General features: G+C 32.9%; 3 protein-coding genes across 3 annotated transcripts in view; all 3 read left to right on the forward strand.

Annotated features, from left to right (window-relative positions):
* Nucleotides 1–7,047, forward strand: part of LOC121245115 (AP-3 complex subunit delta-like) — a 27,663-nt gene extending 20,616 nt beyond the window's left edge. Inside the window, exon 3 of the mRNA XM_041143429.1 lies at nucleotides 3,215–7,047. Coding sequence (XP_040999363.1) covers nucleotides 3,231–6,185 — 2,955 coding nt within the window. The 5' untranslated portion in view covers nucleotides 3,215–3,230 and the 3' untranslated portion in view covers nucleotides 6,186–7,047. The remainder of the gene's footprint in view (nucleotides 1–3,214) is intronic.
* Nucleotides 7,048–10,422: 3,375 nt separating this feature from the next.
* LOC121245118 (glycosyltransferase BC10-like) lies at nucleotides 10,423–13,818 on the forward strand. The gene is made up of 2 exons (XM_041143433.1): nucleotides 10,423–11,012; nucleotides 12,881–13,818. Exons 1-2 carry the CDS (start codon nucleotides 10,443–10,445, stop codon nucleotides 13,544–13,546), a joined length of 1,236 nt encoding a protein of 411 aa, XP_040999367.1. The 5' UTR covers nucleotides 10,423–10,442; the 3' UTR covers nucleotides 13,547–13,818.
* Nucleotides 13,819–22,160: 8,342 nt separating this feature from the next.
* LOC121245119 (protein SAR DEFICIENT 1-like) lies at nucleotides 22,161–26,651 on the forward strand. Its single transcript, XM_041143434.1, has 8 exons — nucleotides 22,161–22,403; nucleotides 22,551–22,629; nucleotides 23,174–23,741; nucleotides 25,065–25,225; nucleotides 25,333–25,518; nucleotides 25,717–25,810; nucleotides 26,037–26,322; nucleotides 26,355–26,651. The coding sequence occupies exons 1-7, from the start codon at nucleotides 22,300–22,302 to the stop codon at nucleotides 26,312–26,314; spliced, it is 1,470 nt and encodes a 489-aa protein (XP_040999368.1). The 5' UTR covers nucleotides 22,161–22,299; the 3' UTR covers nucleotides 26,315–26,322; nucleotides 26,355–26,651.
* The last annotated feature ends 399 nt before the right edge of the window (nucleotides 26,652–27,050 follow it).

Raw genomic sequence — 27,050 nt, forward strand, 5'->3', positions numbered from 1 at the left:
TCCAAGAAGCTCCGATTCCGACTCTGAAATTTTTTTTACTGTACACTTGCGCTCGAGCGAGGTGTCGAGCGCAAGTCGAGCACACGTTGTATTGAACATTAGCTCGAGCGACATGTCGAGCGGAAGTCGAGCGAACCTCTTCCAGAAAGGTTTGCTCGAGCGACATGTCGAGCGGAATTCAGAGTTAGAGTCGGAGCTCCAATTTGGCTCCGACTCTTGTCGGAGTCGGAGGTCGGAAATGAGCACTCCGACTCCGTCGGAGTCGGAGCCCAGCCTAATTACTAGGCCCCTACTCTGGTGTGGTGTATGTGCTGTGCTTATTTATGTGCATAAAAATTTTGAATTGGCCGTTCTGATTATCCATACAAAGGCAACATCTTATTATGGGTTCGTGTTATGCTATATACTACACTCTTATTATATATTTTCATCGTATTATTCTAATAAGACACTACTCATAATAGAATTGAATAAAACAAATCCATGATGAAATGCCATCACTTTCCAGAAATTTTGTCTGCATTTACTTGAGCTACTTAACTAACCTGATGAGGAGGAGCATTTCCTGGGTTTGGTCTGAAATTTTCAAAATGGGGTCAGGCTTGGATTGGATTACTTGACTCTTACCTCTGATGTCTACTTCAACTTGTTTATTTCAAAAGTCTTTGCTTTAACCCAAAATTTCTGGAAGGAAATACTGGACCATGTCTTAATTCATTTTGGCCAACAAGAAGGCAAAAGTAGGATGAATTTGTAATCCTATAACATCTAGGCCGGTTGGTACTACTACCTTTCCACCATTCTACTGTGACACTGTGCTTGGGTAGCTAAGATCTTGGACTTTCCCAAGCAGCTCATAAAAATGAGCCATACTGTTTTTTTTTTTTTTTTTTTTTTAAAAAAAAGTTAAAAAAAAAGAGCCATATTGTTGGGTATCTGTGAATGAGTCTTGCTATGAGATTGAAGTCTATTAAAATGAATATATATATATATATATATATATATATATATAAATTTTATTGGTTCATCTTTTAACAAGACATATTCAAAAAATTAATTTTTTTCCTTTTTTTAAAATTATATTCTCAAGCTGGTGTACAGAACATCTAACAAAGTACTTACATAACATCATTTGATTTAAAAAATAAATTTTAAAATTTAAATTTTAAAAATTAAATATTACCATTTAAATTATGTGAATGATGTTTTCTACACACTAACTCGATAATAGAATAACTTTTTTTTTTTTTTTTCATTTCTATTTAAAAGTTTAGAGCCCAAATGTTGAATGTGTGGTGTGAGGGTAGCCCTACCCATTGAAGGGATGGAACAATGACTCAGAGAGGATGATTTATATTTCATGGCTGCAAGCAAATTAAGTTTTTCTATATCTTTCTCCTAAATACCCATTTGTGATTTAGGAATTATTTTATTTTTAGCAATTTTAATCTATCTTATATTCTATCCTCTTTAGTTATATCAGTGTCATATTTTCTCTGACTTCATAAACTAACTACATAAATATAAAAAAAAACTTAAAATATAATATATCAGACAATTTATTTGCAAATATGTTAATTGACATAATAAATCCAATATTGATATGAAAACTTATTACATCAACTATCTTAAAAAGATAATATTTTGAATTTGTTTACAACTGTTCTAAACTTCTAATCCTTCAGCCTGTAATTTTAAAAAACACCCCTGCTAAGCTAGTTTTCGTGTCAAATAATTACAAAACGATTAAGGGATGCTTGGAGAATGAGATGATATAAAATTTTGTGAGTAATAATAAGATAGTTTATGAATAGTAGTGAGATAATTTGAGTTAAGTATTTATTAAATTTTAAGAAAGGAGAGAGATAATTGAATAAAAAAAATATTATAAAGTTAAAATATTGTTAGAATATAATTTTTATTTTAGAATTTGAAAAAATTAAGTTATTTTTAATGTTTTGTTTAGAAGGTTAGAAAAGTTGTAATAATTAATTTGAAAAAATTATAATGATTAGTTTGAAAGTATTTGTATTTGAATCATATTTGAGAAGGAAATGAGACAAGACGAGACGTTATGAAATGAAAATTATTTTAAAAAAACTCCTATTTTTCATGTCATTGCATTATAACTCTCAAATTAAGGCATTGAAATTGGAATCTCTTTGTTATTAAAAATTTATAAATAATATTTTTAGTGCCAACATGACGGATAAATAGTAACAAAGATATAATTAAAAAAAAAATCTTATTGGACAAAAGACAAAGAGAAAGTAGACAGAATAATTGGATTGAAATTTGAAACAACTTGAAAAATATTAAAATCGAGCTCTGATGAACTGTCATTCGCATATATTTAATAAAAAATAATTGTGTCAATCTCTTACTGAGGGATGCATCATTACTTGCTTTTGGAGTAAAAGCTTTGTAATGCTCTATCATCTTTGATAGTTGAAACTTATAATTACTTTTGATATTTGCATATATAATACTTATAAATTTTTAATTCTATACAAGAAAATATATTTTACAAACAAAAATTCACTTCCATTTAATATTGAATTAATTTATTTTTAAATTGATGTGGAAAGCATATTATTTATATAATTTAAATTATCCTAAAATTTGATTCATAATATTTATATTTTAAATTAAATTAAGCATATTCTTTATATAATTTAAATTATCTTAAAATTTGGTTCATAATATTTATATTTTAAATTAAATTACCTAAGTACATCTAAATCCAAAATTTCAGATACAAAAATTATTTTCATTAATTAATATTCACTATCACACATCTCACATTCTGTAAAAAATATTTTTATATTTTATAAAAAATACCATGACACTATAAAAAAAATTATAAATATAAGGTGATATAAATGTGAGGAATGAGAGTAAATAGTGATGGATGAAATCCTTATTATTAAAGAATAAATATAGATAGAAGTCACTGTTAAAAATAATTATTTTACACAATGATATAACATCTTTTAGGCCATATATTTTCTAAATCTAAAATATAAAAATAGAAAACTAAAAGTGCAAAGTGGCTTCTCTCATTACTCAATGCTAAAACCTCTCTTCAATCATGAATTTCTAATAACCCAACCTTTGTTCTTCTTCCTCTTCGTACTGGGACAAACCCAGAAAGTAAGGAATAAAGGGTGAATTTGCAGATCAAAATCGATTCAGTGCACAAAGAGAGCAAGAGGGTTTGTCCGAAGAAAATGGCGGGGGGAGTTTTTTCTTCTTATTATTCTTCTTCTTCCATCATGGAGACTCTCTTCCAACGCACTCTGGAGGACCTGATCAAAGGCCTCCGCCTCCAACTCATCGGCGAGTCGGCCTTCGTCTCCAAGGCCATCGACGAGATCCGCCGCGAGGTCAAGTCCACCGATCCCCACACCAAGTCCACCGCCCTCCAAAAGCTCTCCTACCTCGCCTCCCTTCACTTCCACGACATGTCCTGGGCCGCCTTCCATGTCGTCGAGGTCATGTCTTCCTCCCGCTTCTCCCACAAGAGGATCGGCTACCACGCCGCCTCTCTATCCTTCCACGATGACACCCCCGTCCTCCTCCTCATCACCAACCAGCTCCGCAAGGATCTCGCCAGCACCAACGAGTTCGAGGTAAGCCTCGCCCTCGAATGTCTCTCGAGAATTTCCACTCCTGATCTTGCTAGAGATTTAACCCCCGAAATATTCACTCTTTTGTCGACTACTAAAATTCTCGTTAGGAAGAAAGCCATTAGCGTCGTTTTGAGGGTGTTCGCCAAATACCCAGATGCCGTGAGAGTTTGTTTTAAGCGTTTGGTTGAGAATTTAGATAGTTCGGACCCCCAGATTTTGGCTGCGGTTGTGGGGGTCTTTTGCGAGCTAGCTTCCCAAGACCCCGGATCGTATCTTCCGTTGGCACCCGAGTTTTATAGGATATTAATCGATTCCAAGAATAATTGGGTCTTGATTAAGGTGTTGAAGATTTTCGCCAAGTTGGCTCCATTAGAGCCAAGATTGGCGAAGAGGGTTGTTGAGCCCATATGCGACCATTTGAGGAGGACTGGGGCAAAGTCATTGATGTTTGAGTGCATTAGGACTGTAGTGAGTAGTTTCAGCGAATATGAATCCGCAGTGAAGCTTGCCGTTGTGAAAATTCGGGAATTGCTGGTTGATGATGACCCGAATCTTAAATATCTTGGACTGCAGGCACTTTCCGTTATTGCCCCAAAGCATTTGTGGGCAGTGTTGGAGAACAAGGAGGTTGTGATTAAGTGGCTGAGTGATGAGGATCCTAATATCAAGCTTGAGTCCTTGCGTCTTGTGATGGCAATGGTTTCTGAGAGTAATGTTGTGGAAATTTCCAGGGTTTTGGTGAATTTTTCTCTTAAGTCTGACCCAGGATTTTGCAATGAGATTCTTGGATCCATTTTATTCACGTGTTCTAGAAATGTGTATGAGATGATTATTGACTTTGATTGGTATGTTTCACTTCTTGGAGAAATGTCGAGGATTCCACATTGTCAAAAGGGGGATGAAATTGAGAATCAGCTAATTGATATAGGTTTGAGGGTCAAGGATGTTAGACCTGAACTTCTTCGGGTTGCTCGTGATCTGCTGATTGACCCTGCATTACTGGGTAACCCTTTCTTGCATAGGATATTAGCTGCGGCTGCTTGGGTGTCAGGGGAGTATGTTGAGTTCTCGAGGAATCCATTTGAACTTATGGAGGCTCTGTTGCAACCTCGTACGAGTCTCTTGCCACTATCAGTAAGAGCAGTTTATATCCATTCTGCTTTTAAAGTCTTAATCTTTTGTCTGCACTCTTACATCTTGCAAAGTGAGAGTATTACATCTTCATTTCCTGATAATTTGGTGTTGGGGGTTTCAGAATTAGTATTGAAAAGGAACATGCTAGAGGGTTCTGATTTGACAACATGTGAAGCTCCTTCTGCTCATCTTAGTGAAGGCTTCAACCCAAGGAACCAGTCATATGAAGATCTTTCAATAGAAAATGGTGGGGATAGAACTATTAATCACGGCCAAACATCCACACGTGCTTTTTCAGAGAAGAACATTTTCACATATGAATCTATTATTAACCTGATAAATCAAGTTGAATTAGCTCTGGGCCCGCTTACAGGAAGCCATGATGCAGAAGTACTTGAGAGAACACGGCATATATTATGTTTCATTGGGTTGATTAAAGGAGAAATAACTGAATGCTTAGTACAGAAGGGGAAAACTTTGGAAAGTGAAGAAATGAAAGCTTCCAAAATCATCAAACTGATGTCTGATGCCTTCTCCGAGGAGCTTGGTCCAGTCTCAGTTAGTGCTCAGCAAAGGGTTCCTATACCAGAAGGGTTAGTGCTTAAGGAGAATCTTGATGATTTGGAGACAATCTGTGCTGATATTCAAGTTCCTCCATCAAATTTATTCTCTCTTGGAAGTCCTTATTATGGGGAGGAGGTTGGTGTTTCCTCCTTTGGCCTACAGAACAAAGAAGAGTCAGAACCATCTAATGAGGCCACATCTCTGCTCACAGAACACCGTAAGCTACACGGATTATACTATCTAGCTTTAGAGAAAAATGAAATTGTAGGAAATGATTATCCACCTGCTAATGAGCCCAAGCTACAGGATAGTCCTAAGAATGATACGGAGGATCTGGTTAAGCTTACAGTGCAATCACTTGCTACCAACAAAAAGCCAAACCATGCAAAGACTAGGCCTGTAGTGGTGAAATTGGATGAAGGAGATTTAGTAACTATTACAGCCAAAAGACCAGAGACAAAGGATGATTTGGTCTCTGGTGCTGTGCGGGAAGTGCTTTTAGGAAGTGACACCCGAACCGCTACATCACAAAGTAACCCATCTGATAAGTCATCCAGTAAGAGAAAAGGGAAGGAAAAGTTAAATGTTGATCATTCTGAATTGAAAGAAAATCTGGGTGTTTCAGAAACGCCTAAACAGGAAAATCCAAGTTCAAGAAAAAACAAACACCGTACTAATGGTAAAGAGAGAGGGCATAAGAGTCCAGGAAAGATTGGTGAGGAAAGAGAAGAAAATGGTCAGAAAGGGAAGCAAAAGAGTAGTCATCGGCATGCTAGGCACAAAGCTCGGCATAGAGCTGATGCACCCTTGAATGTGGTTTCACAAACACCCGTAATCCCAGATTTTCTTTTGTAGCATCAAAGATCACGACTCATTATTTGCTATCAGATACCACGGAGAACTTCATTGTCCCCTGTATTCGATCGCTTTGAATGATAAGGTGAGCTCCCTAAAGATTTTACACACTTTGTTGTCCGGTGAGGGCTCGCAATTGTCTTAAATATGTGGAATTGGTTTTCCCATCTTACACAAAATGAATCTCATCAAATTAAAATTTCAAATGTAAGGTTGCTTCGCTCCTGTATGGCAGTAGTGTGGAAGCATTCTTTATGAGCTTTTAACTTCTTGAGTTTCTTTGTCGTTATGCTTATAGTTTGAGGTGCTCTTGCAATCCTTGTTTGTTTTGCTGATGAGGTACTTATTATTATTTATTTTTATGATTGCTTAATTCAGAGAAAGAGGAGGGAGAGAGAGAGATATCGATAAGACAATAAATTCTTGCTTTGCCTTCCTGATGAGGCCTAACCCCATACTTTTTCTTGCCTGTATTGAACTCTAATCTTCGTTTCTCTCCCTTTTATTTTGATCAATTAGTTTGGAAAATGGTTTCAAATAGTTAAACCCAATCTCTTTGGGTTAAGGCATGGTTGGATAAAGTTGACTTGGACCCAGTTTGCTGCTTGCTTCTTTTGTCTTTTGTTTTTTTCAGTGGGGTTGTTTACCGCATAGAGTGCATCACATCCACCCAAGTCTGGGTTTGAAATCACAGTATGTTTTAACAGGGCATAACTAACAGGGATATTCCTGCCTTCAGATGGATGCATGGCGGATCTGGAATTATAGCTTGCTGAGTTTTGTTACGGCATAACTTTCAAACTAAACTTGTCCATACTCTTCCGACTTTGTTAGAAATGCTGAACATAAATCACTTCAAATACACACCAGCAGAATGGAGACGGCAAATGTCCTCTTACAGCAGATACAATGCATAGAATTGAAAATAACAAACGAAAACTGGAGTGAGAGTTTAATCCGGACCCATGTCTCACGGTAGAGTGGAGGAAGGAACTACCACAGGGGTTTGTTTTTGACCAGTATGGATTGCGATATTGCGTCTAAAAGGCGCAACAAGTGATTTAGCAGTAGTGGACCTGAATGTTTCCAAGCGTTTGGAAGATCTTTCCATGCTATTCATCCTCTGTATTCTCGAGAAAGGAAGCTAAAGAAAATTTTGTTTCATAGCAAAACAGAGGATAGGTGGGAAAATGCTAAATATACTTAAAGAAAAACTTACAACAAATTTACTTCTCCACGTGTGTTATTAATATGTTGAAAATCATAAAATTTGAAATTGAAAAGAAAGCTAACAAAATGAGTCTAGTAAGTAAAAGTATAAGTAAAATTGTAAATACATGTAGCACTACTCGGATAGGTAACTGTCATTTGGAGAGAGGAAATTCCTAAAGAGATGCAACCAAGTTAGGTGGCGCTTGGGTACCATGTGTGTCGAATACGGCGCATGTGCTATTTTGAAAGAGGAACTATTTTAGCTATAAAGAGATTTCATAAAAGTAAATTTACAAATTGACGTGATTTGATGTGGTACGTTAAATTGTAAAGTTATTTCTAATTTAAAGTAGATATAACGTATCGTATGAAATCATATGAATTTGTGAGTTTACTTTTATAGAATATCTTTGTAGCTCCAGTACTTCACGTGTTATGGTAGATCAAAGGGTGGTCATACCATTATAACTTTGCACGAAAGTTGATGGTGGGAGTAGGGCAACATATAGTGTTTTTTCTCTCTACTCATCCTCCATGCTAATCGAGATTCATTAGAGCTACCAGCTTCCATTTCTCATCAACCCACAGGGTCATCACCATTGGAATCATTTCTGCCAATCTACCTAAAACTCTCACACATAGCCCCTTTTGCCTCATGTGCAGCACGCACGCCTCTGCATGGGTGCATGTGAACCCAAAATGTTGCTGTCTTTGGCGTAATCTAAACTATTTTTGCACCACTATCATTTCTCTTCACTCTTATCTTTCTGGTTTTTTCAAAGATTTTGTAGTCTGGATTTGTGCTACCCTATCGCTTATACACCACTCTGGAAGACAACTAACATCTCTGCAGTCCACCCACCCCCACTTCGCCCATATTCTCCTTTTGATCGGCGGATGTCCCATTTTATGTCCAGCTTTTCTAGCATGCTCCTCTCTTCAACACCGTGAGATTGATATTCTACAAGACTACAACTACCTTTAACTAGAATGTTAAAAAGAGAAATGATATTTACAGTTTTAGAGTATGCAAGTCCCGCACTCCCTTTGAAAAAAATGAGTAAATCTAGAACTCATGTGAGAAAATTATTTTTTTTAACGATGGATCTCACTTTTTTTTTTTAAACAAAATGTGCGTGATTTGCACACTCTAAGACTATATATAACATTATTCTCTTTTAAAAAAAAACACATTTTATAGTAATCTAGTAAGGGTGATACTTTTTTTTTTTTTTTTTTTAATTTCTAGCCAATGAGATCAACCCAATCTATTTTAAGCCATTTCCCAATTATTGCTTGTTACTTCTTACTTTGTATTATTTTTTTTAAAATATTTGTTCGGATCTCTCTCTTCTCTCCTGATTTGTATGTATTTTCTTTTATTTTAATATAATTGTTATCTTGTGATGAAAACAATTAACATAAAAAAAAATCATTAGGACGGCAGAAAATTAATATTTTATTTAATTTTTTGTTTTTAACTTTCCGTTGATCTCAAGCTGCCGGAACTAATGCAGAGAAGAAAGACAGCTGTAGTACTTGAAAAAAAGGGTGGCTGGGTGCGTTTAATACTTCGTTTTTACACAATGCAGCAGCCAGCATGTAGTAGGTACAAGGCTTAATACTTTGCTACGCAAACTGACAAGAAAATTATATATATATATATATATATAGGATACGTGACAGATAGATATAGAAGTATTATACACATAAAATTATGGAAAAAATTATTTTGCCGCCTCAAGGTTACCGCTCTAGGTGATTGTTTAGAAAATTTTTTTTATTTTTTATTTTTACTTTGTAATTAAGAAAATGATTTTAAATATATTAGTATATTTTTTTATTTTTTAAAAATATTTAAATATATTAAAAAAATGTGAATAGAAAAATAAAAAAAAAATTGCAAAACCCACTATCGATAATAATGAGTAGTGTTACTCAGGCGGCAGAGCAGCACCGCTTTAAAATTATATACAAATAAATTTACAAGCTGGGATGACTTTATATCTATTTTATAATAAAAATAATTTTACAATCAATGTATCAGGTCAAATCATGTCATTCTATAAGTTTACTTTTGTCTAATCATTTTATAGTTAAAATATTTCTCATTTAAAAAATGATAAATACAATTATTTTTTATAATTATATTTTAAATGATGGATATTTTTATAAAATAACTTATAAACGCAGCATTCCTTAATATAAATATCCGTATTTTAAAACATGATTATATAAATAGTTGTAAAAAAAGTCATATCATTACTCTTAAATATTTTATCCATTTTTCATATATATATATATATATATCACCCAAAAATAAGATTTAATGGATGTAAAAAGGAAAAAAAAAAAAATGGGGTGGATTTGATTTTGTGTGACAAAAGAACAGATGATATAATTAGAAGGCAAATATTTAATGGAATTAAACCCACCCCAGAGGGAACATCTTGTTTAAAGCATGAATCTTTATAGCCACTACTCAATTAATAAGTTATAACTGCCCAACTCTTCTCATTTTTTGGTTGACTCTCAATTACATTTTCGTTTCAAAAAATATTTTAAATTAATAAAATAAAAAATATATATTTAATCTTAAAGATCACTTGATCATCAAGCAAGTTGAAAATTTAAAAGTTCGAGAAAATTTATTTTTTCCCATATATATAATTTATTATATATATAAATTTTATGTATCAGTTACTATTCATTACTTCTATACCTCACACTTAATTTTTTTTTTTTTTTTTATAGAATATGAGCGTATGTTTCATACGATGTGGAGATGTGAGATAGTAAATAATGATTTATTTATAGAATTCCTATATATATATATACACATTAATTAAAAGGCCACATCCAGATAATTAGAATTTAGAATCAAATTACTAACAGAATAAAAAAACAGAATTTAAAATTAACATTTTTTTAAACAGATGCGCCAATTAATATATATCTTTGTGAACAGAGAAGCAGCCTAAGGCCCTAAAGCTTCGTGAAGCTCTCTCTCTCTCTCTCTCTCTCTCTCTCTCTCTCTCTCTCACGATGAAGAACAAACTTGTACAAAGTTCATCAGCAATTTCACACCCAAAACTACTCTTCAATACTCAAATGGCGCATCTGCAAAACCTTGTCACCTGTTTTCTTATCTTTTGCTCCGGTTTAGCCCTCGGACTTACTCTCATGAGTTTCTACCTCAGAGATTTCTCCTTCACCCTGAAACTCAATCAACTCCTCCTTCCAATATCTCCTAAAATGTCATCATCTGCTCCTTTCGGCCTCTCATTGAAAACTGCCAACATGAATCTTAGCAGCCGAGTTGGGCTGACAGAGTTTTTGAAACCACCCCATGTTATTATGCACGACATGGATGACGAAGAGTTGCTTTGGAGGGCTTCGATGGTTCCTAGGATCCTTGAGTTTCCATTTAATCGCACCCCAAAAGTTGCATTCATGTTTTTGACAAAAGGGCCTGTGCTGTTGGCTCCACTCTGGGAGCTGTTCTTTAAAGGAGTACATGAAGGTCTGTATTCTATATATGTGCACCCAAATCCTTCTTTCAATGGAACAGAGCCCCAAGGTTCTGTATTTCATGGCCGGAGGATCCCGAGCAAGGTCAGTATGTATATATATATATATGTATGTATGTATATATATTATATTCTTTTTCTGCCTGATCTCCTTCTTCTTCTTCCTTTTTCTAGTATTTTATGTGAAACCTGCATATTGTATTCTAATCATTAAAGAATAATGTTAAAAAAAAAAAAAAATAATAAAGAAGAAGAATAATTAGTTTCCATCGATCGATCGACTACAAGAAAACTGAGTATTAATGAAGAGTTATTTGTGGCGAGAATATATTTATTTTGGCAGAAAATAGTTCATACCAAATAACGTATAATTACGAATATAGCACGAGGTGAGGAAAACAATCTGGCAATTCATTTTAGTTGCATGACTTAACCAAAATAGAAACATGTACACAAATAACCTCACATTTTCACCTTTCGATTTCCTTTATAATAATAAAAGCTCTTGAATTTAGTACCCTAAAGGTAGCATTAATCAATATTACTCACGGCAAGAAAAATGAATATTTGTGATGTATTATTTACAATGAAAATGACTATTTGCAATAAAAACAGACTCATTTTGACAGGAAATAATTGATTACAAATAAATAATTTTCTTGTAGTGACGGATGAACACGTGCTTGATATATGATCAGTAACAAGAATCTTACAAAAATATGGGTGCATACATGTTAGTACTGAACAGCTAGCATATAATATATATGGAGCAACAAGGCCAGACATTTTTAGGTTCATGTATTGGTGTAATTAAGGGGCAATTCTTAGTTACAAACGATGTTAGCAGTCGTTATTTTTGTCATTTCTTTTGCCATGAGAGTGCAAAGCTTTTCATTAAAGAGAAAAAGCAGGTTTTTTATTTTTTATTCTTTGGATGTTGACATCAAGTAAAAGGTGAACTTGTGCTTGGCCATTACATGAATTTGAAAATTCATAGGCTTAATCTTATATATACAGCATATGTGACACTGCAGATCATGTCATGTATATTTTTTATGTAGTTGACATACTTAACCATATATTATATTTTTCTATGTATGAGATGTGAGAAAGTAACATATCCTTCCATGAAGTTTAATATTGATATTCCTTAATTCTCTGCATTTATTATTCAAGTTTTGTTTGGAACCTATATATACATGGACCCCGATCTACATTTCAAGTGAAATTGAGAGGATTGATCGAGTTTATTCTGATCGATAATCGATAGATTATTATCGATTATCCGAATCCGCTTAAGTTGCTCATGAGTTGGTCATTTTGCCTTTATGATTATTTTGTGATAGCTATATGTTTAATTCATTACTTGGATTCTACTCTTTTTGCAACTGGAAAGGAAAATTTCATTCGTCCTGAAAATTCTTAATATTCCTTGTCTTTCTGCTTTCAAAATTAACCAACTTTTCTAGATTCTTTTCTTCCTTCTGTCCCTGATCATGTGCCACAAATTAAAGTTCTGTTGAGCAGTGAGACTTTGTAAGGTATATATAGCAAGTTTCTTACCAAAAAAATTGAAAAAAAAAGAAGGGAAAATTCCTTGTAAAAGCCTTTCAAGTTCCAAACATGGGATCTTTAATTGGGCTTTTTTCTGGAATTTAAACTTGGGCTTGATTGTTAGTTTATTTTTCATATGGTTTTGGTACTTTAGGCTTATTGTATCCTTTTAAGTTTGCACCACAAGTATTACCATTAGGAAAAATATTTTTTAATTATAAAGAGATTACACAAATGTCAACTTAAAAAATGATGTGACTTGATATGATACGTTAAATTGTAAAATTATTTTTATTATAAATTAGATTTAACGGATTCTATGAAGTCACCTCAATTTGCAGATTTACTTTGTGTCTATAACAATTTTCTTACTATTAGTGTCTAATTTCAATTATTCAGGCTGTGAGATGGGGAGAGTTTAACATGTTGGAGGCGGAGCGCCGCCTGCTAGCCAATGCGCTTCTCGACGTGTCGAACCAACGCTTTGTGCTTCTCTCGGAGTCGTGTATTCCTCTATTCAATTTCTCGACGATATACAACTATCTTATAGGCTCGAAAACAACCTTCGTGGAGGCCTATGATTTACCGGGCCCGGTGGGGCAAGGCCGATATAGCCCTAAAATGAGTCCCATGATTATGCTCAAGCAATGGCGGAAAGGCGCCCAATGGTTTGAGATGGACCGTGAGCTTGCCATTGAAGTAATTTCGGATAAAAGGTATTTCCCAATATTTGGAAGACATTGCAAGAACGCTTGTTATTCGGATGAGCATTACTTGCCCACATTTGTTAGCATCCATTTTTGGAAGAGGAACTCAAATAGGACTTTGACTTGGGTTGACTGGTCAAAGGGTGGACCCCACCCAACAAGGTTTCTAAGAACAGATGTGACCATTGATTTTTTGGAGAGGTTAAGGAATGGTAGCCAATGTGAGTACAATGGGCGGAAGAGAACCAATATCTGCCATTTGTTTGCAAGGAAGTTCACTCTCCATGCTTTGGATAGGCTGTTGAGATTTGCTCCAAAGCTTATGCAATTCAATTCAATTGATGATTTGCATAGATAGATAGGATGGTCTTTGAACATTCATCATCCAATACACACAAACATATATAATTAGTTTAATTTTGAAAAATGCTACTTTATCCACTTAACTTGTCTCCTCATTTTGACACCTTAAGTATTTTAATTTTTTTTACTTAATAGTTAAGGAAGTGACTATTAGTGGATTGATATTTTTTTATATATTTTTTTAAAATGTTTTAAAATGATAAAAAAATATGAATAAAAAAATTGAAAAAAAAAAAAAAATGAAAGGGCCAATTTGGCCTAGCGGTCACTTGGAGCGAGCTACTTTGAGCAACAAAGTAGCACCGCTCTTTATTTTTAGGGCACAAAAAGAAGTGGCTTTAATGTTTGTAATCTTTTACACAACTTTACTTGTTTAGATCATGATTTAACTTGGTTAATAATTGTGCATACAAACAATGAAAGGAATTAGCATAAGTAAGATTTCTCTAGATATCTAACGGAATTGGATAGAAACAAGATTTTATTCAACTTTTAACTTTAATCTCAACTCATCTCATCTCATTTACGAAAACAAACCGAGACCTAAATGTTTATGAAGGGTCCACACGGCTGTAAAATCTTATATAACGAGTTTTTTATGAGCATTATTCAAGAGTCTGTCTTTAATAGCTATATATATGTTTACAAGCTAGAGTTAATAAAAAAAGAAGTCATGCTGTACATGAACTTGTCTATGCATGGTAGAATAAGACAGAGTCTATAATATATGATCAATAGACTGATGCGAGCTAGAGTTATCAAATATACAGAGACTTGCCTTGGAAAATCAATTAATGATATCTCCAACTTGAAATTAACTTAAAAAATTTCCATAATTGGTAATAGTATGACTTTAAAATGTGTCTGCTTATATATATATATATATATTTCAAATTTTTTTATATATTTTTAAGAAGTGACTATTAGTAAATTTATATTTTTTTAAGGATGTTTGAAAAATAATTAAAAGAAAAAAGAAAAAAACTATTTGCACTGATATACACATTTGGGATGTATATTTAATGTGAACCCTAGCTAACATTTTCCTTAAGATAATAGTGAAGATAGATCTCATCTTAATTAATCAGTGATCCAAGGGTCAACTTCTGTCCAAATATTTATTACTTCCTCCGGCCCTTTTCTGCTACATGAATTGGGGCCAAGGCTACATTAGTGCCCACTTAATGACAATACTTTATGTACCATACACTTTGTCATGATTATTTTTTTTATTTTGGCCCATTGAGTGCAGTCATCATCAAACAAAGGGTTGCTGCCTGCCTTGTTTTAGTAAGGGCTTTTTAATTTAGATTTACTAATTTTATCCCTTTTAAAAGTTTAGATGGACTACTTAAGTTTGTATCAATATAAAAAGAGAAATGTTTTAGTCATAAAAAGATCTTATAAAAATAAATTTTCAGACTGACGTAATTTGATGTAGTACGTTAAATTGTAAAGTTACTTTTATTATAAAGTAAATCTAATATATCAAATAAAACTATGTTAGTTTGTAAGTTTATTTTTATGAGATGATCTCTTTGTAACTGTAGCACTTCTCTTGCATGTCACGATTCTCTTTTTAGTATTTTAAGGTGTTTAATTATAAGATTGTCCATATTACAAGAGAAGAAGTCTCATTTCTCAAATTTGTTGACGCAATAATAAACAGGGTGCATGAAAACATATTTGGGAAGCGAAAACCATATTAAAAGATGATGGTATTAAATATGGATGATTTAGCCCAAATTAAATAAGCCCGAAGAGTCAAACCAAATAAAAGAGATTATTCCATTAAAAAAATAATAATAATAAAATAAAAGAGATTATGGTGTAAGTCCAATATAGATAAGGCAAGGCCAAGAGAGCCTATTAGACAAATTTTCATTTTTTTTTAATTTTTTCTTACTGGTTTAAAAAATGACTATTAATAAATTTGTATTTTATATTTTTTTTAATGATTAAAGATGTTTAATAAATATTTAATAGAAAAAAGAAAAAGACTATTTGCACTCGTGTGCATATTTGGAAGTGCACCCTAGCATTAATGTCCATTAATTAAAGGGCAAAGCATATGGTTACTATTATTATGGGCCTTCGAATAAAGAACTCTTACTTGTAAAGAGTATATCCATATTATTTAAATTATAAGATTTAATTTATAAGATTTAATTTTAAAATTTATCTTTTAAAGCAAATAATGTCATATTTAGTATAGACGTGCTCTACATTATACATGCTTGAGAATAGAATTTCTTAAAAAAAAAAAAAAAAAAAAAGTACATGGAGGACAGAACTCTTTGGTGTTTGTGGATTTGGTTGGATAAAAGATCATGAACTGATTTTTCAAGTAATTAATAATCTTCACACTAAATTCATCATCTTCTTCCTAGTAAATCCATTCCGACAACTAATGATTCTTGGAAAATACAAAAGACAGACATTTTGTGGTCTCCATCTTTGGAAGTTTCTCTCCATACTTCTCCAATCTATATTTTATTATTACTTCTTGAACGTGGGTGGGTCTGTTTTCTGAGCTTAACCGCGTGTTAGAATGCTTTGTGTGCGTGCGCGCGCGCGCGTATATATATATATATATACATATATATATGAATATTAAACAATGGTGAATAGGGTTTAATATTATATGCACATTGAAACACAGCCTTTTGGTCCCCGTTTGAGTCCGGCCAAACCGTAGGTCGAGCTCTTGGTCCTCGAGAACGCGACGCATGCGATGTCTAGTCTCCAATCTTATAATGATAATCATGAGTATGCCAATATTCCCACCATATTATAAATTCTCTGTGAATAATACATGTGGCCGATACCAAACATGAGTGATATAGTCACAAAGAGATTATATATACAAAAGAATCTCACAAATTGATGTAATTTTATATAATTCGTTAGATATACTAATTTACAATAAAAATAACTTTATAATCTGATTAATCATATAAAGTAATATTAGTTTGTGAGATTACTTTTATGTAATTTTTTTGTGTAATTTTTTTGTGACTTAAGTATTTCTCTTAAATATAATGAGATCTACATATCAATTGTATCTATTAGCATCCTCATTGGCTTGGCTAAATTAATCTTCAAAATTTAGCCAATATCACACTTTTTTACATTTATCTATTTTATTTAAATTCAACCTTCACATTGGATTATTCATTAATTCTCTATATAATAATAAAATATTATTAATTTAATAATTTTTTTATTTAATTTATTTTTATCACATTTTGTATCTTTACCAATTAAATGTTAATAATAATTATATTCTAATTAAATTAATATTAAAAAATTATATTTTCAAAAGTCAATTAATGCTAATAATAAAAAATATTTGATTAAACTCATTTAAAATCCTATTTAAATTTCTTAATTACAAACCAAATAGTATTTTTGCTCGAGTGAGAAACTAATATTTTAATTTTTGTTTGGAGTGAGAAATTAGTATTTTAATGTTTGGTGAATCAATTGTAGTTGATCTCCATATTTGACCAACCACTGTAGCAAAATTTTAAATTATTTTAGATTTGTCCAATTTAATATGAGATGTTTTTTATATCAATTATACAAATTTTAACCAACCTCCTCGTTTTGCCAAACCAATGAGCTGGATGCCCTTAGATTGAGATTTCCTACATTTTTTTTTATCCGAAACAGCACCTTCTACATGCTCTGTCTCTCTCTCTTTGAGTTGTAGTACTAGTTATTTAGATGTAGAAATAATTATAAGAAATCTCGATCCAATTTTGCTGAGAATATGACTGGAAACTACTTCCAAATGTTCATTCGTTTGCTTGCTTAAATATATATACATATGATATTCTTGTTTGTTTTGATCATTTTCAGCGAAACATATATGCACTTTGTCGAAAACATCAATATCATGTACTCTCATTTTCTGCTTCCTAGCAAGGACGTATATGTAGCCAGCTTCATGCCTCGTATGTACTTTTCCTTTTCGTTTGAAAGTCCGGTAGAATTTCACGATTAATGTGAAATTCATGAGCAGGTTCGAGCTAGTTAGGGTACTGCCAAGATTATCATCACCATGCAACATGAGACTGCATGCAAAAGCGTGCGTACGTGCATGCTTTAGTTCATTATAAAAAAAAATTGTTTATTTGTAATTAGTTATTTTCTATAAAAAATAATTATTTCTTTTAAAATGAGTCTGTTTTTATTACAAATAGTTATTCTCGTCTCAAATAATTCATCACAAAAGTTATTTTTCTTGCAGTGGTTCGATCTCAAAAAACCAATTAACCAATTACCCATTTATTTCTACTAACTGCGCGCATACATATTTATTTTTTACTTATTTAAAAATACCAACAAGGTGTAACAAAAAATTAAGAGCCTAGGTAGCTATTGGATGTATTTTCAAAGAAAATCATGTAGACGATAATTTCTCACTCACCCAAGAAGCCACCGAGTAAAAAAATGATTATATTTGATGAAAAGTAATATACATTATAAGAAAAACGCTTATTTGTAATCAGTCTTTCGCTGCAAAAATGACAATTTCCTACCATAATAAATCCGGCCCTTTTCAATGCAAATAAAATAATATTTATTTTTATTATAAATAACTCGTTACAAATAATCATTTTGCTTGTAGTACTATATTTAATTAGAGGATAAAACAGAGTTACCACCATCAAGGGTCTTCGAGCCCAATCAATACATGATGTGCAACAAGGCTAGCAAATATTATTAATATTCTCCCTTTCAACTACATGAAGATCAGAAATATGAAATAAATTTAGGTATATATACACAATTACTCTCCTTTCAATGTTCTCTTAATTAGCTAACAATTGACTCATCAATGTCGTTTTTGGACTTAATTGGTTGGCTGATTTTTCAAGTAATCATGATCTTCAAATTAAGTCCATCACTTTCCACGATCTAGAAGTTGTCCATTTCGACAACTAATGATTCATGGAAAATACAACAGAAAACGACATTAATTTGTAGGGACATCGATCTGATTCATATAATAATTTGGAAATTTCTCTCCATGTTTCTTAACCGCGTAAGCAACCGTATTAGGGTTTATGCACTAATTAATGGAAAACTCACCGGCCTTTTGGTCCGGCCCCTTTGTCCTTTTGAGTTTTGAATCCAAAGCATTAATTTATATATAGGTCCGGCTGATCTTCATGATCTCCGATCGAACAACGCGGCACAATGTGCAGTAGTCTGCAGTATCTCCGCTAGCTGGTGCAAATTAGTGGGACATATATTTTACTCTGTAGTCAAGACCCACCATTAACAATGCCTCGTGAGTCATGGCCTAAGGAGAATTGATTGCAGTAGTAGTCTTGGAAATAAAATGAAATGTGTTGTGGAAAATGTTGTGTATTTATCAAAAAGCGACAAAGCCACCGACAAATGAAAAGGAAGTGGACCAGGGTAGGGGTACCGGTACGCAGTTACATCGATCTTATAAGCACCTCATTGATTAATTTCGCTGCATATGGATCTGCACGCGTTTCACTGATTTATTTGATCCCACATGATTGGCAAGAGACACTGATACGTAGATATTAATGCATGTTTTGTTGAGAATATGCATGGAAACTATGCTTTGAAATGTTTGTTCTTTCGTTTATTTGCAGTCACACTTTATTTTCTCCTGTTTTTTAAGCCTTTAAAATATACATAAGATCTTTGTTTGATCTGTTGGGTCTTTTTCAGGGAAGCAAATGTAGCACTTTGTTGAAAAGTATCAGTTCTATCAATATCAACCTCCTTTCTGCCAACATGCCTGCCTCGTACGTACCTTTCCTTCTCGTTTGAAAGTTTGGCAAAATTTCATGATTTGTGAAATTCATGAGTAGGTTCTTGCGGACAAAATTATTATCATAAGAAATGTTTAGTTTTAAAAAGATATTATAAATTGACGTGATTTGATATGATACGTTATTTGGTGTCAATTACTCTAAACTCGGGAAAAGCACTTATTAATTCCACATATGAGATTAATTATTAGCTTGTCCTTTCACTCGTTTTTTCTTCCTAATAAACTCTATTCCGACAACTACTGATAGTCTGATTCATGGAAAATACAACAGAAAACGACATTTTTTGTGGGGTTACTGTGATCCATATGAGTAGGTTCCACTCGGCCATGATGATGTTTTGATAAACCGTGTTACCTTTGTTCTGCATGCAGCTAGCTAGCTTTTGGTCCATGAGATCGAGAACGCGCGCGGCGCAATATGAATATGCATGTCATGTGCGTTGCAACTGCTTCGAAATGTTCTTTCGTTTGCAGTCTGGGGGCAGCGCGAGCTAGCTGCAGATCATCGAACTGATCTATTCACACTTTGTTTTATATTAATTCTGGTTACTTTATTAATATATAGATATTTGTAGGATCTTGTTTCTGTTGTAACTGTTGTTGGGATTTTTATCTTTTTTTCAAACTAATCCCTGAGGTTGAAAAAGTTTCTCAAAGATCCCTTTGCCCAAACTATGGTAGCAAAAAATTATATATATCTGGTATAAATTCGCCACATATATCATAGTCAGTTATAAAAGATAAATACTTTAGGCATAAATAGATTTCACAAAAATAAATTCATAAATTTCTATGATTTGATGTGGTGCATTAAATTGTAAAGTTATTTTTATTATAAAATAGATCTAATGTATCATATGAAATAATGTCAGTTTGTAGGCTTATTTAGTAAAATTTATTTGTGGTTGTAGCACAATTCTCATTATAAAAAGACAAGTGTCATGTATACACAATCAAATTTTTTAGAAATTATATATAGACTACTACAGATGGGCAATCAAGAGAGATTTCTTTAATTGGAAATACGAGTTCTTATAGCATCCATGATCCATAAAAGATCTACCTTGATTACTGCTACATCCATAAAAAATTACACAAAATTAATTCTCACAAATTGATGTAGTTTTATTTAATCAGTTAGATTTAATTTACAATAAAAGTAACTTTATAATTTGACGAACCACATTAAGCCATATCAATTTGTAAGATTGTTTTTAATTTGTATAATCCTTTTGTGGCTAGAGTATTTTCTTTTAAATTATGAAATATATATACCTCGTCTACACAGAAATCTTTGGACAAAAAAGTTTATACATTGAGAGATTCTACAAAAGTAAACCCATAAATTGATATGATGACTTCATATGATACGTCGACGTTATATCTACTTTACAATACAATTAACTTTATACAATATTAATAAGCTAGCGCTACATCAGTTTGTAGATTTATTTTTATTGAATTTTTTTATGGTTAAAGCATTTTAGAATATTCCTAGCCGGAAAGATAAAAGAATTTACGATCGATCGACCACGCAGCATATGAAATATTTATTGGAATTATCAAGTGGTCGAGCTGGTTGAGAACTTTCAACGTATGTAAGACAGAAATCTCCCATCTGCAGCAAATTAGAGATCAACATCAAAATATTGAGAGAGAATTAAATTTGGAATTATGTGAAAAGAAGATGACAGCCGGTAATGGCAGTTAAGAGAAATTATAAGTACAGCAAAGGAGCTTTTGGCATTATTTCTGTTAAATGATTACCTAAATATATAATGTTGACATAATAACGTTAAGATCTATAAAGACAGTATCAATGTATTTTCTAAACATAAAAAACTAAGTTAAGAATTATTTTAGTTCATAAATAAAATTGAATTCTAATAAGTACGTAATGCATAGATCACATCATGATCAGGCTAATTAAATATACATATCTAATTTGAGACCCCACTTAAATAAATTAATATATATATATATATAATAATAGGTTTATAACCTAATTAATATAAATAGTTGAAAACAAAGGGTTGGTGAGTTTTGAAATTCCACAAATATTAGATCAGATCCTTCCGAGAACCTGAAGTACTCCTTGACAATTGTACGCTCGCTTCTACTTCTTCCCATGACCTAATTCACATAAACAAATCAACATATGTTAAATACACACACACATATATATATATATATATATATATATATGAATAAATAAGTACTGCATACAAAAAAAAAAATTATATAGAAATAAACTACGTGGCTTCATGCGATCAGTTAGATCTAATACTTTACGATAAAAATAATTTTACAATCTAGTTAACTTGACAATCTAACGTACAACATTAAGTAATCACGTCACTTTATAAATTTATCTTTGTATAATTGACCAAACTATTTCTCATGTGTGTACATAATAATGATAATATTATATATATATATATATATATATATATATATATATATATACACACACCACACTGATCATAGATACACATGTATACTGGTAGGACGAGTGTACAACGTCGAGGATGAATCTAAGCCGTTGGATGACTGAGATGATCAGTAGGCCCCACGAAACCAAAGGAGAGAGAGAGAGAGAGAGAGAGAGAGAGAGAGAGAGAGAGAGAGAGAGAGAGAGAGAGAGAGAGAAGTTGACTTTGGAGAAGGTTGACGTCAAGGTCATGACTGCGTGCCATCTTACCCAGCTGCTTCCTCCATGATTCCATGAAGCTTCTTTCTTTTTTCACTTTTTTTCCGAATATATCAATATTTATTTATTGAAGTACTCACCTTCTGAGTACTCGACCCATCTTATACATATATATATATAGAGCTATGCCCTTCTCCCCAGCTGATCAAACTCATCAAACCCTTCAACATCTCTCTCTCTCTCTGATTGTTTTTGGAGTTAAGTTCTGTAGAAAATGGCGGCCAAACGCTTTTTTAATGAATCCGAATCGTCCAATGAAGACCAGCTGCAAGCTGCAGCTGCCGAGAAAAGGAAGAAACCCAGATATTCTTTTGCTTCGTATGTATATTCATATGGCTTTTCTTACCTACAATTTGCATTTTTCCCGTTCTGATTAGTAGTAGTTTAGCTGCAGAGAAAGTTGTTTCTTAGTTATGTTACAAAGCTGCAAAGGAAACGTCGTCTAATGTTTATGATCTTTGACAGTGTTATTGGAGAGGTGGTAATGGTGAATTCCTTGCAGAACCTTTTCTCAAACAGCTTGGAACCTTTGCTTAGAAGAGTGGTATGCGATCATGATCTTAGCTAATTATGCGTTGTCATGCTGATTACTCGAGCCCTAATGTATCAGTGAGAATATTGTTGATATTATAGGAACCTTTGGATATAAAAATTAATGAAACTGTGAATGATATATCCCCTCAAATTCAGGTGATGGGAGTTTCAAGTGAGAGAGATGCATGAACATGTGAAGTAGTACTTAATTTGTTGAGCGTTTGATGATGCTCAAAAAATCGATATAAACGAATGACTTTGTGAGACCTACTTCCTTCATGTGTTCATCTCTTTTTACTTGAGGCCCTAAATTTTGGGTAAAAACTACATGAGATATTGATTTTTTTTCCATATTCTGGATAATGTTATCGTGGACAACTCTAAGCCCTGATCATGATGACAATAAGTTTTGTGGGTGAACATAACCCCCTACCAAAGTGGATATATATTGCATTGATTAAGAAAAACCATACTTTTTAAGTATTAATTGGCAGCCTTTTGTGAAGTTATTCGTGCGAAATTTTACTCAATTAATGCATGGACTTAATTTTCAGGTGAAAGAAGAGGTGGAGAATGGTCTAAAAAGATGTTCCCAATTATCTATAACCAGATCACCTTCATTGCGAATCCAAGCTGCACCGGAGCCATCAAGTCTCCGACTGATTTTCAGCAAGAATCTTTCACTCCCCATATTCACTGGAAGCAAGATTGTGGACATTGAAAACAACCCACTTCAAGTCCTCCTCGTAGACACAAGTGTTGCCGGTACTGATCGAATGGGTCTTGTGAATTTTGCTCACCCAATCAAAATAGAAATTGTTGTTCTCGACGGTGACTTTCCTCTTGGTGATTGTGATGCTTGGACTGCTGAAGAATACGATAGCAAAATCGTAAAGGAGAGAACTGGCAAGAGGCCATTGCTTGCCGGAGAGGTATCTATCACCATGAGGGAAGGGATCGCTACTATTGCTGGAGATATAGAGTTCACAGACAACTCAAGCTGGATCCGGAGCCGGAAATTCAGGATCGGTGCAAAAGTTTCTCCAGGAAGCAACCATCAAGGTGCTAGAATTTATGAAGCCATGACTGAAGCTTTTGTCGTCAAAGATCATCGTGGAGAAGGTAAGTTTCTTAATTATCGTTTATTTTTCTTAATTATCGTTTATTTCTTACAATACTTTTAGTTCAGGACATGAAAATATCTCTTCAAGTTTTTATCTAAAATTGAGGGTATCAAGTGAGAGACAGATAGACACATGAAATTATACTGAGTTCTACAACAATTATTGTTGTCTATATAAAACTTTTTGACATTAAAAGCTAAAATCAATATAATTTTGTTTCAAAAGATTGGATAGTAACATAATATGTTTATCTAGTACTAGCAGAAAACTGCTTATAATTTGTGACTAATTATTTCCAACGAAAATGATTATTTATTGAAAAAATGAGTTTGTTTTTATCATAAATAGTCGTTATCGTTGCAAAAAACCTGTTACAAATACTTATTTTTCTTATAGTTAATTATATATATATATATATATATATATATAGTGACCTTAGTTATTCCCTGTTAATCATCTTGAAGTCTCATGGCAGATTTGGGAACTTGAATGATCATGACCATTATTGTATCAACTAGTTTTTGTATATGATTTCCTTTAATTTGTTCATATATATGATTACAACTTCATGATTAGAGTACTGTCGTTAAGAAGGTCCGGTCCCACATATAATAAAATAGAAAAGACATGACTTCCATTGGGTTTCCATTCATTTAAAAGTCACCAATTAGCTGTATATATAATCAAAATGGACATTGGAACATTTCCCTTTCACTCCTCCAAACCAAATTAACAAGGACTTTTAGTCAATATAACGCCAATAGTTTTGTCTCTATTACTTCCAAATTATATATTTGTCGGGAAAGATCGATGCTCGACATATGTTTCCAAGTTCCATTAATTGCCCAAGTTGCAATGTTTCAAACCATTAATACATTTAGGGGAGGTCGTTTCGAACTCCAAACCTCTATTTTAGAGGTTGGGGTTATGCGAATCAGACCATATAACTTTGGCAAACCATAAGATATATAAAACACCATATGTTGTTGATCAATCACATCCATCCGATGCAAAGAAACCTTGCCTTGTCATTTATTTTATTATTGTCATTAATTTCATTTCTTTACACGTTTAGCCGGCAGTCTGTACGTGATGTTTGGTAACATTAGCTAATTAACTTATAAGATCCCTTTTTTTTGTCTTATTTATAACGACATTGTATATATATTTTTTAAGTGATTATCATATAAAACCATTTAAAATATGTGTCACATCAGTATGAGTGAATAAAGATATAATAAGATAATTTAGAATGAATAGACATAAAATAATATAAAGGCATGAACTGATCATCATCATGAAATTTTAATCTGTTTTGAAGTGTACAAGAAGCATCATCCACCAATGTTGAACGATGAAGTTTGGCGCCTACAGAAGATTGGGAAAGAGGGAGCTTTCCATAAGAAGCTGCAATCTCAGGGCATTAACAGTGTACAAGACTTCCTGAAATTGTCTGTTGTCGACGCCCCAAAACTTAGAAACGTATGTTTCATATTTATCCTAAATTAAATCGAAATTAGAAGTGTATATATATTTAAAACCTTCGTGCTCTTCCAAATTATAATGGAAAAATATTGTTTTGCCAACAGATTTTAGGTACTGGAATGTCTGATAAGATGTGGGACGCAACAATAAAGCATGCTAGGACATGCGTTTTGGGCAACAAATTGTACCTTCTAAAGGGAAATAACCTTGCCATCTTCTTGAATCCTGTATGCCAACTTGTTAAGGCTGAAATTGATGGGCAACTATACCACGCTAGGGATTTGAACAAGGTATGCATGATCGATTTAATTATGATCTATTTCATCTATACCAAGCCAGGCTGATGCGTTTTCCAAGTCGTTTGTTTAGCAAGCTATCATCATCATGATCATGTTCATGCATGCATGCAAATCTCAAATAGTGGCTAGCTTACTTATTAATGGTCTAAAATCAATGTGTGTTCTTGTTGTTGTTGTTGGTATTTGCAGACCTATATTGAGAACTCGACAAGGATAGCATATGAAAATTGGAGTTCCTTGCAAGAGGTGGAAGAGACTACTACTGACTTAGTACTAACGCAAGGTATATATTCAATTGTCTTTACAAGTATATGCATTTTTTCTCTTTAATTGAGCAATACTGTTCTTTATCCTAAATTTTGTTATCCTTAATCACACTTATTGATATGACACAATTTGAGTGATTTCACGTGTAAATCACTTAAAATGTGTGATTCGAGATGACAAAATATAAGATGAAGAATGCGTAGCATCTCTCTAGTAACAAACAAATGAAAAATTATATACAGGTGAAACGATCGAGCAATATCCCAACCATCAAGGCCTAATGAAATCAATATTTCACCAAGACGCGGGGTATAACTTCCTTGCCGAAAGACCTGTTGATCCTCAAGTGGCGTATGGGTTAGGCAGTGGATCATCAGTACATGAGAGTGGGTATAGTCATGACTGGATAATAAACTATAACACGCCAATTGAAAATGGCATGATTATCAACTATGGCAACTCAGAATCTTCATCAGATGGAGAAGTAATGCACCCAAAGTCTTTCCTCAGTGACTGTTGAAGATATATATATATATATATATATATATATAGATAGATAGATAGATAGATTTTATGCATAGATCTCAGGTGCATGTATGTGTGTGTAAAATATATACATATATAGGCAATAGGCAATATATATATATATATATAGCACCCAATAATGAGGTGTGATCATGTTGTTAATTAATTAGTGTAGGTGCAAAGGAAACCCCCAAAGTGCATGCAATCCATGCCTAATGCATTGTTATAGTTTAGTACTTAATGAAGTGCAGGTTCTGTAAATTTATTAATATCTATATATATTAGTGATTTGTCAAATCAATTTGGAAAGGAATTAAGCAATGTAACCAAAATTTGTCCATTCTTTTTCAGATATTTTTATTTATTTAGTGTTTAGCCGTTAATCTTAATATTATATATATATATATAGAGAGAGAGAGAGAGAGAGAGGCATGACTCACTTAAATGGAGAAAAAACAGGAAAAAGAAAAGAATACAATACAATAGTCGCCATGGGCCATGGCTTGCTGCTTTCTTGGGTCATAAGGCAAGCCCATCCCAAGTTTAAAGGTCAGTCTAATTTGGGCTTTCCTTGTTTCCTTGTTAGTCTAGTTGTGGCGGTACACTATACAACTATTTAATTTGCTAGTTTGGAGTTTGGAAAATGGCAGATTTTATAAAAACAAATTTTAATATGCTATATCAAATATAAATTTACGTTATAATAAAAAAAAATTTATAATTTAATATAC

The sequence above is a fragment of the Juglans microcarpa x Juglans regia genome, chromosome 8S, assembly GCF_004785595.1.
Source record: "Juglans microcarpa x Juglans regia isolate MS1-56 chromosome 8S, Jm3101_v1.0, whole genome shotgun sequence".
Taxonomy (NCBI): domain Eukaryota; kingdom Viridiplantae; phylum Streptophyta; class Magnoliopsida; order Fagales; family Juglandaceae; genus Juglans; species Juglans microcarpa x Juglans regia.

Excerpts from the sequence above, each read along its gene's own strand:
- LOC121245118 (XM_041143433.1), top strand. The coding sequence starts at position 10,443 with ATGAAGAACAAACTTGTACAAAGTTCATCAGCAATTTCACACCCAAAA. Across the intron at positions 11,013-12,880 it reads GCCGGAGGATCCCGAGCAAG|GCTGTGAGATGGGGAGAGTT; the intron begins GTCAGTATGTAT and ends TCAATTATTCAG.
- LOC121245119 (XM_041143434.1), top strand. The coding sequence starts at position 22,300 with ATGGCGGCCAAACGCTTTTTTAATGAATCCGAATCGTCCAATGAAGAC. Across the intron at positions 22,404-22,550 it reads CCCAGATATTCTTTTGCTTC|TGTTATTGGAGAGGTGGTAA; the intron begins GTATGTATATTC and ends GATCTTTGACAG. Across the intron at positions 25,811-26,036 it reads TGACTTAGTACTAACGCAAG|GTGAAACGATCGAGCAATAT; the intron begins GTATATATTCAA and ends AATTATATACAG.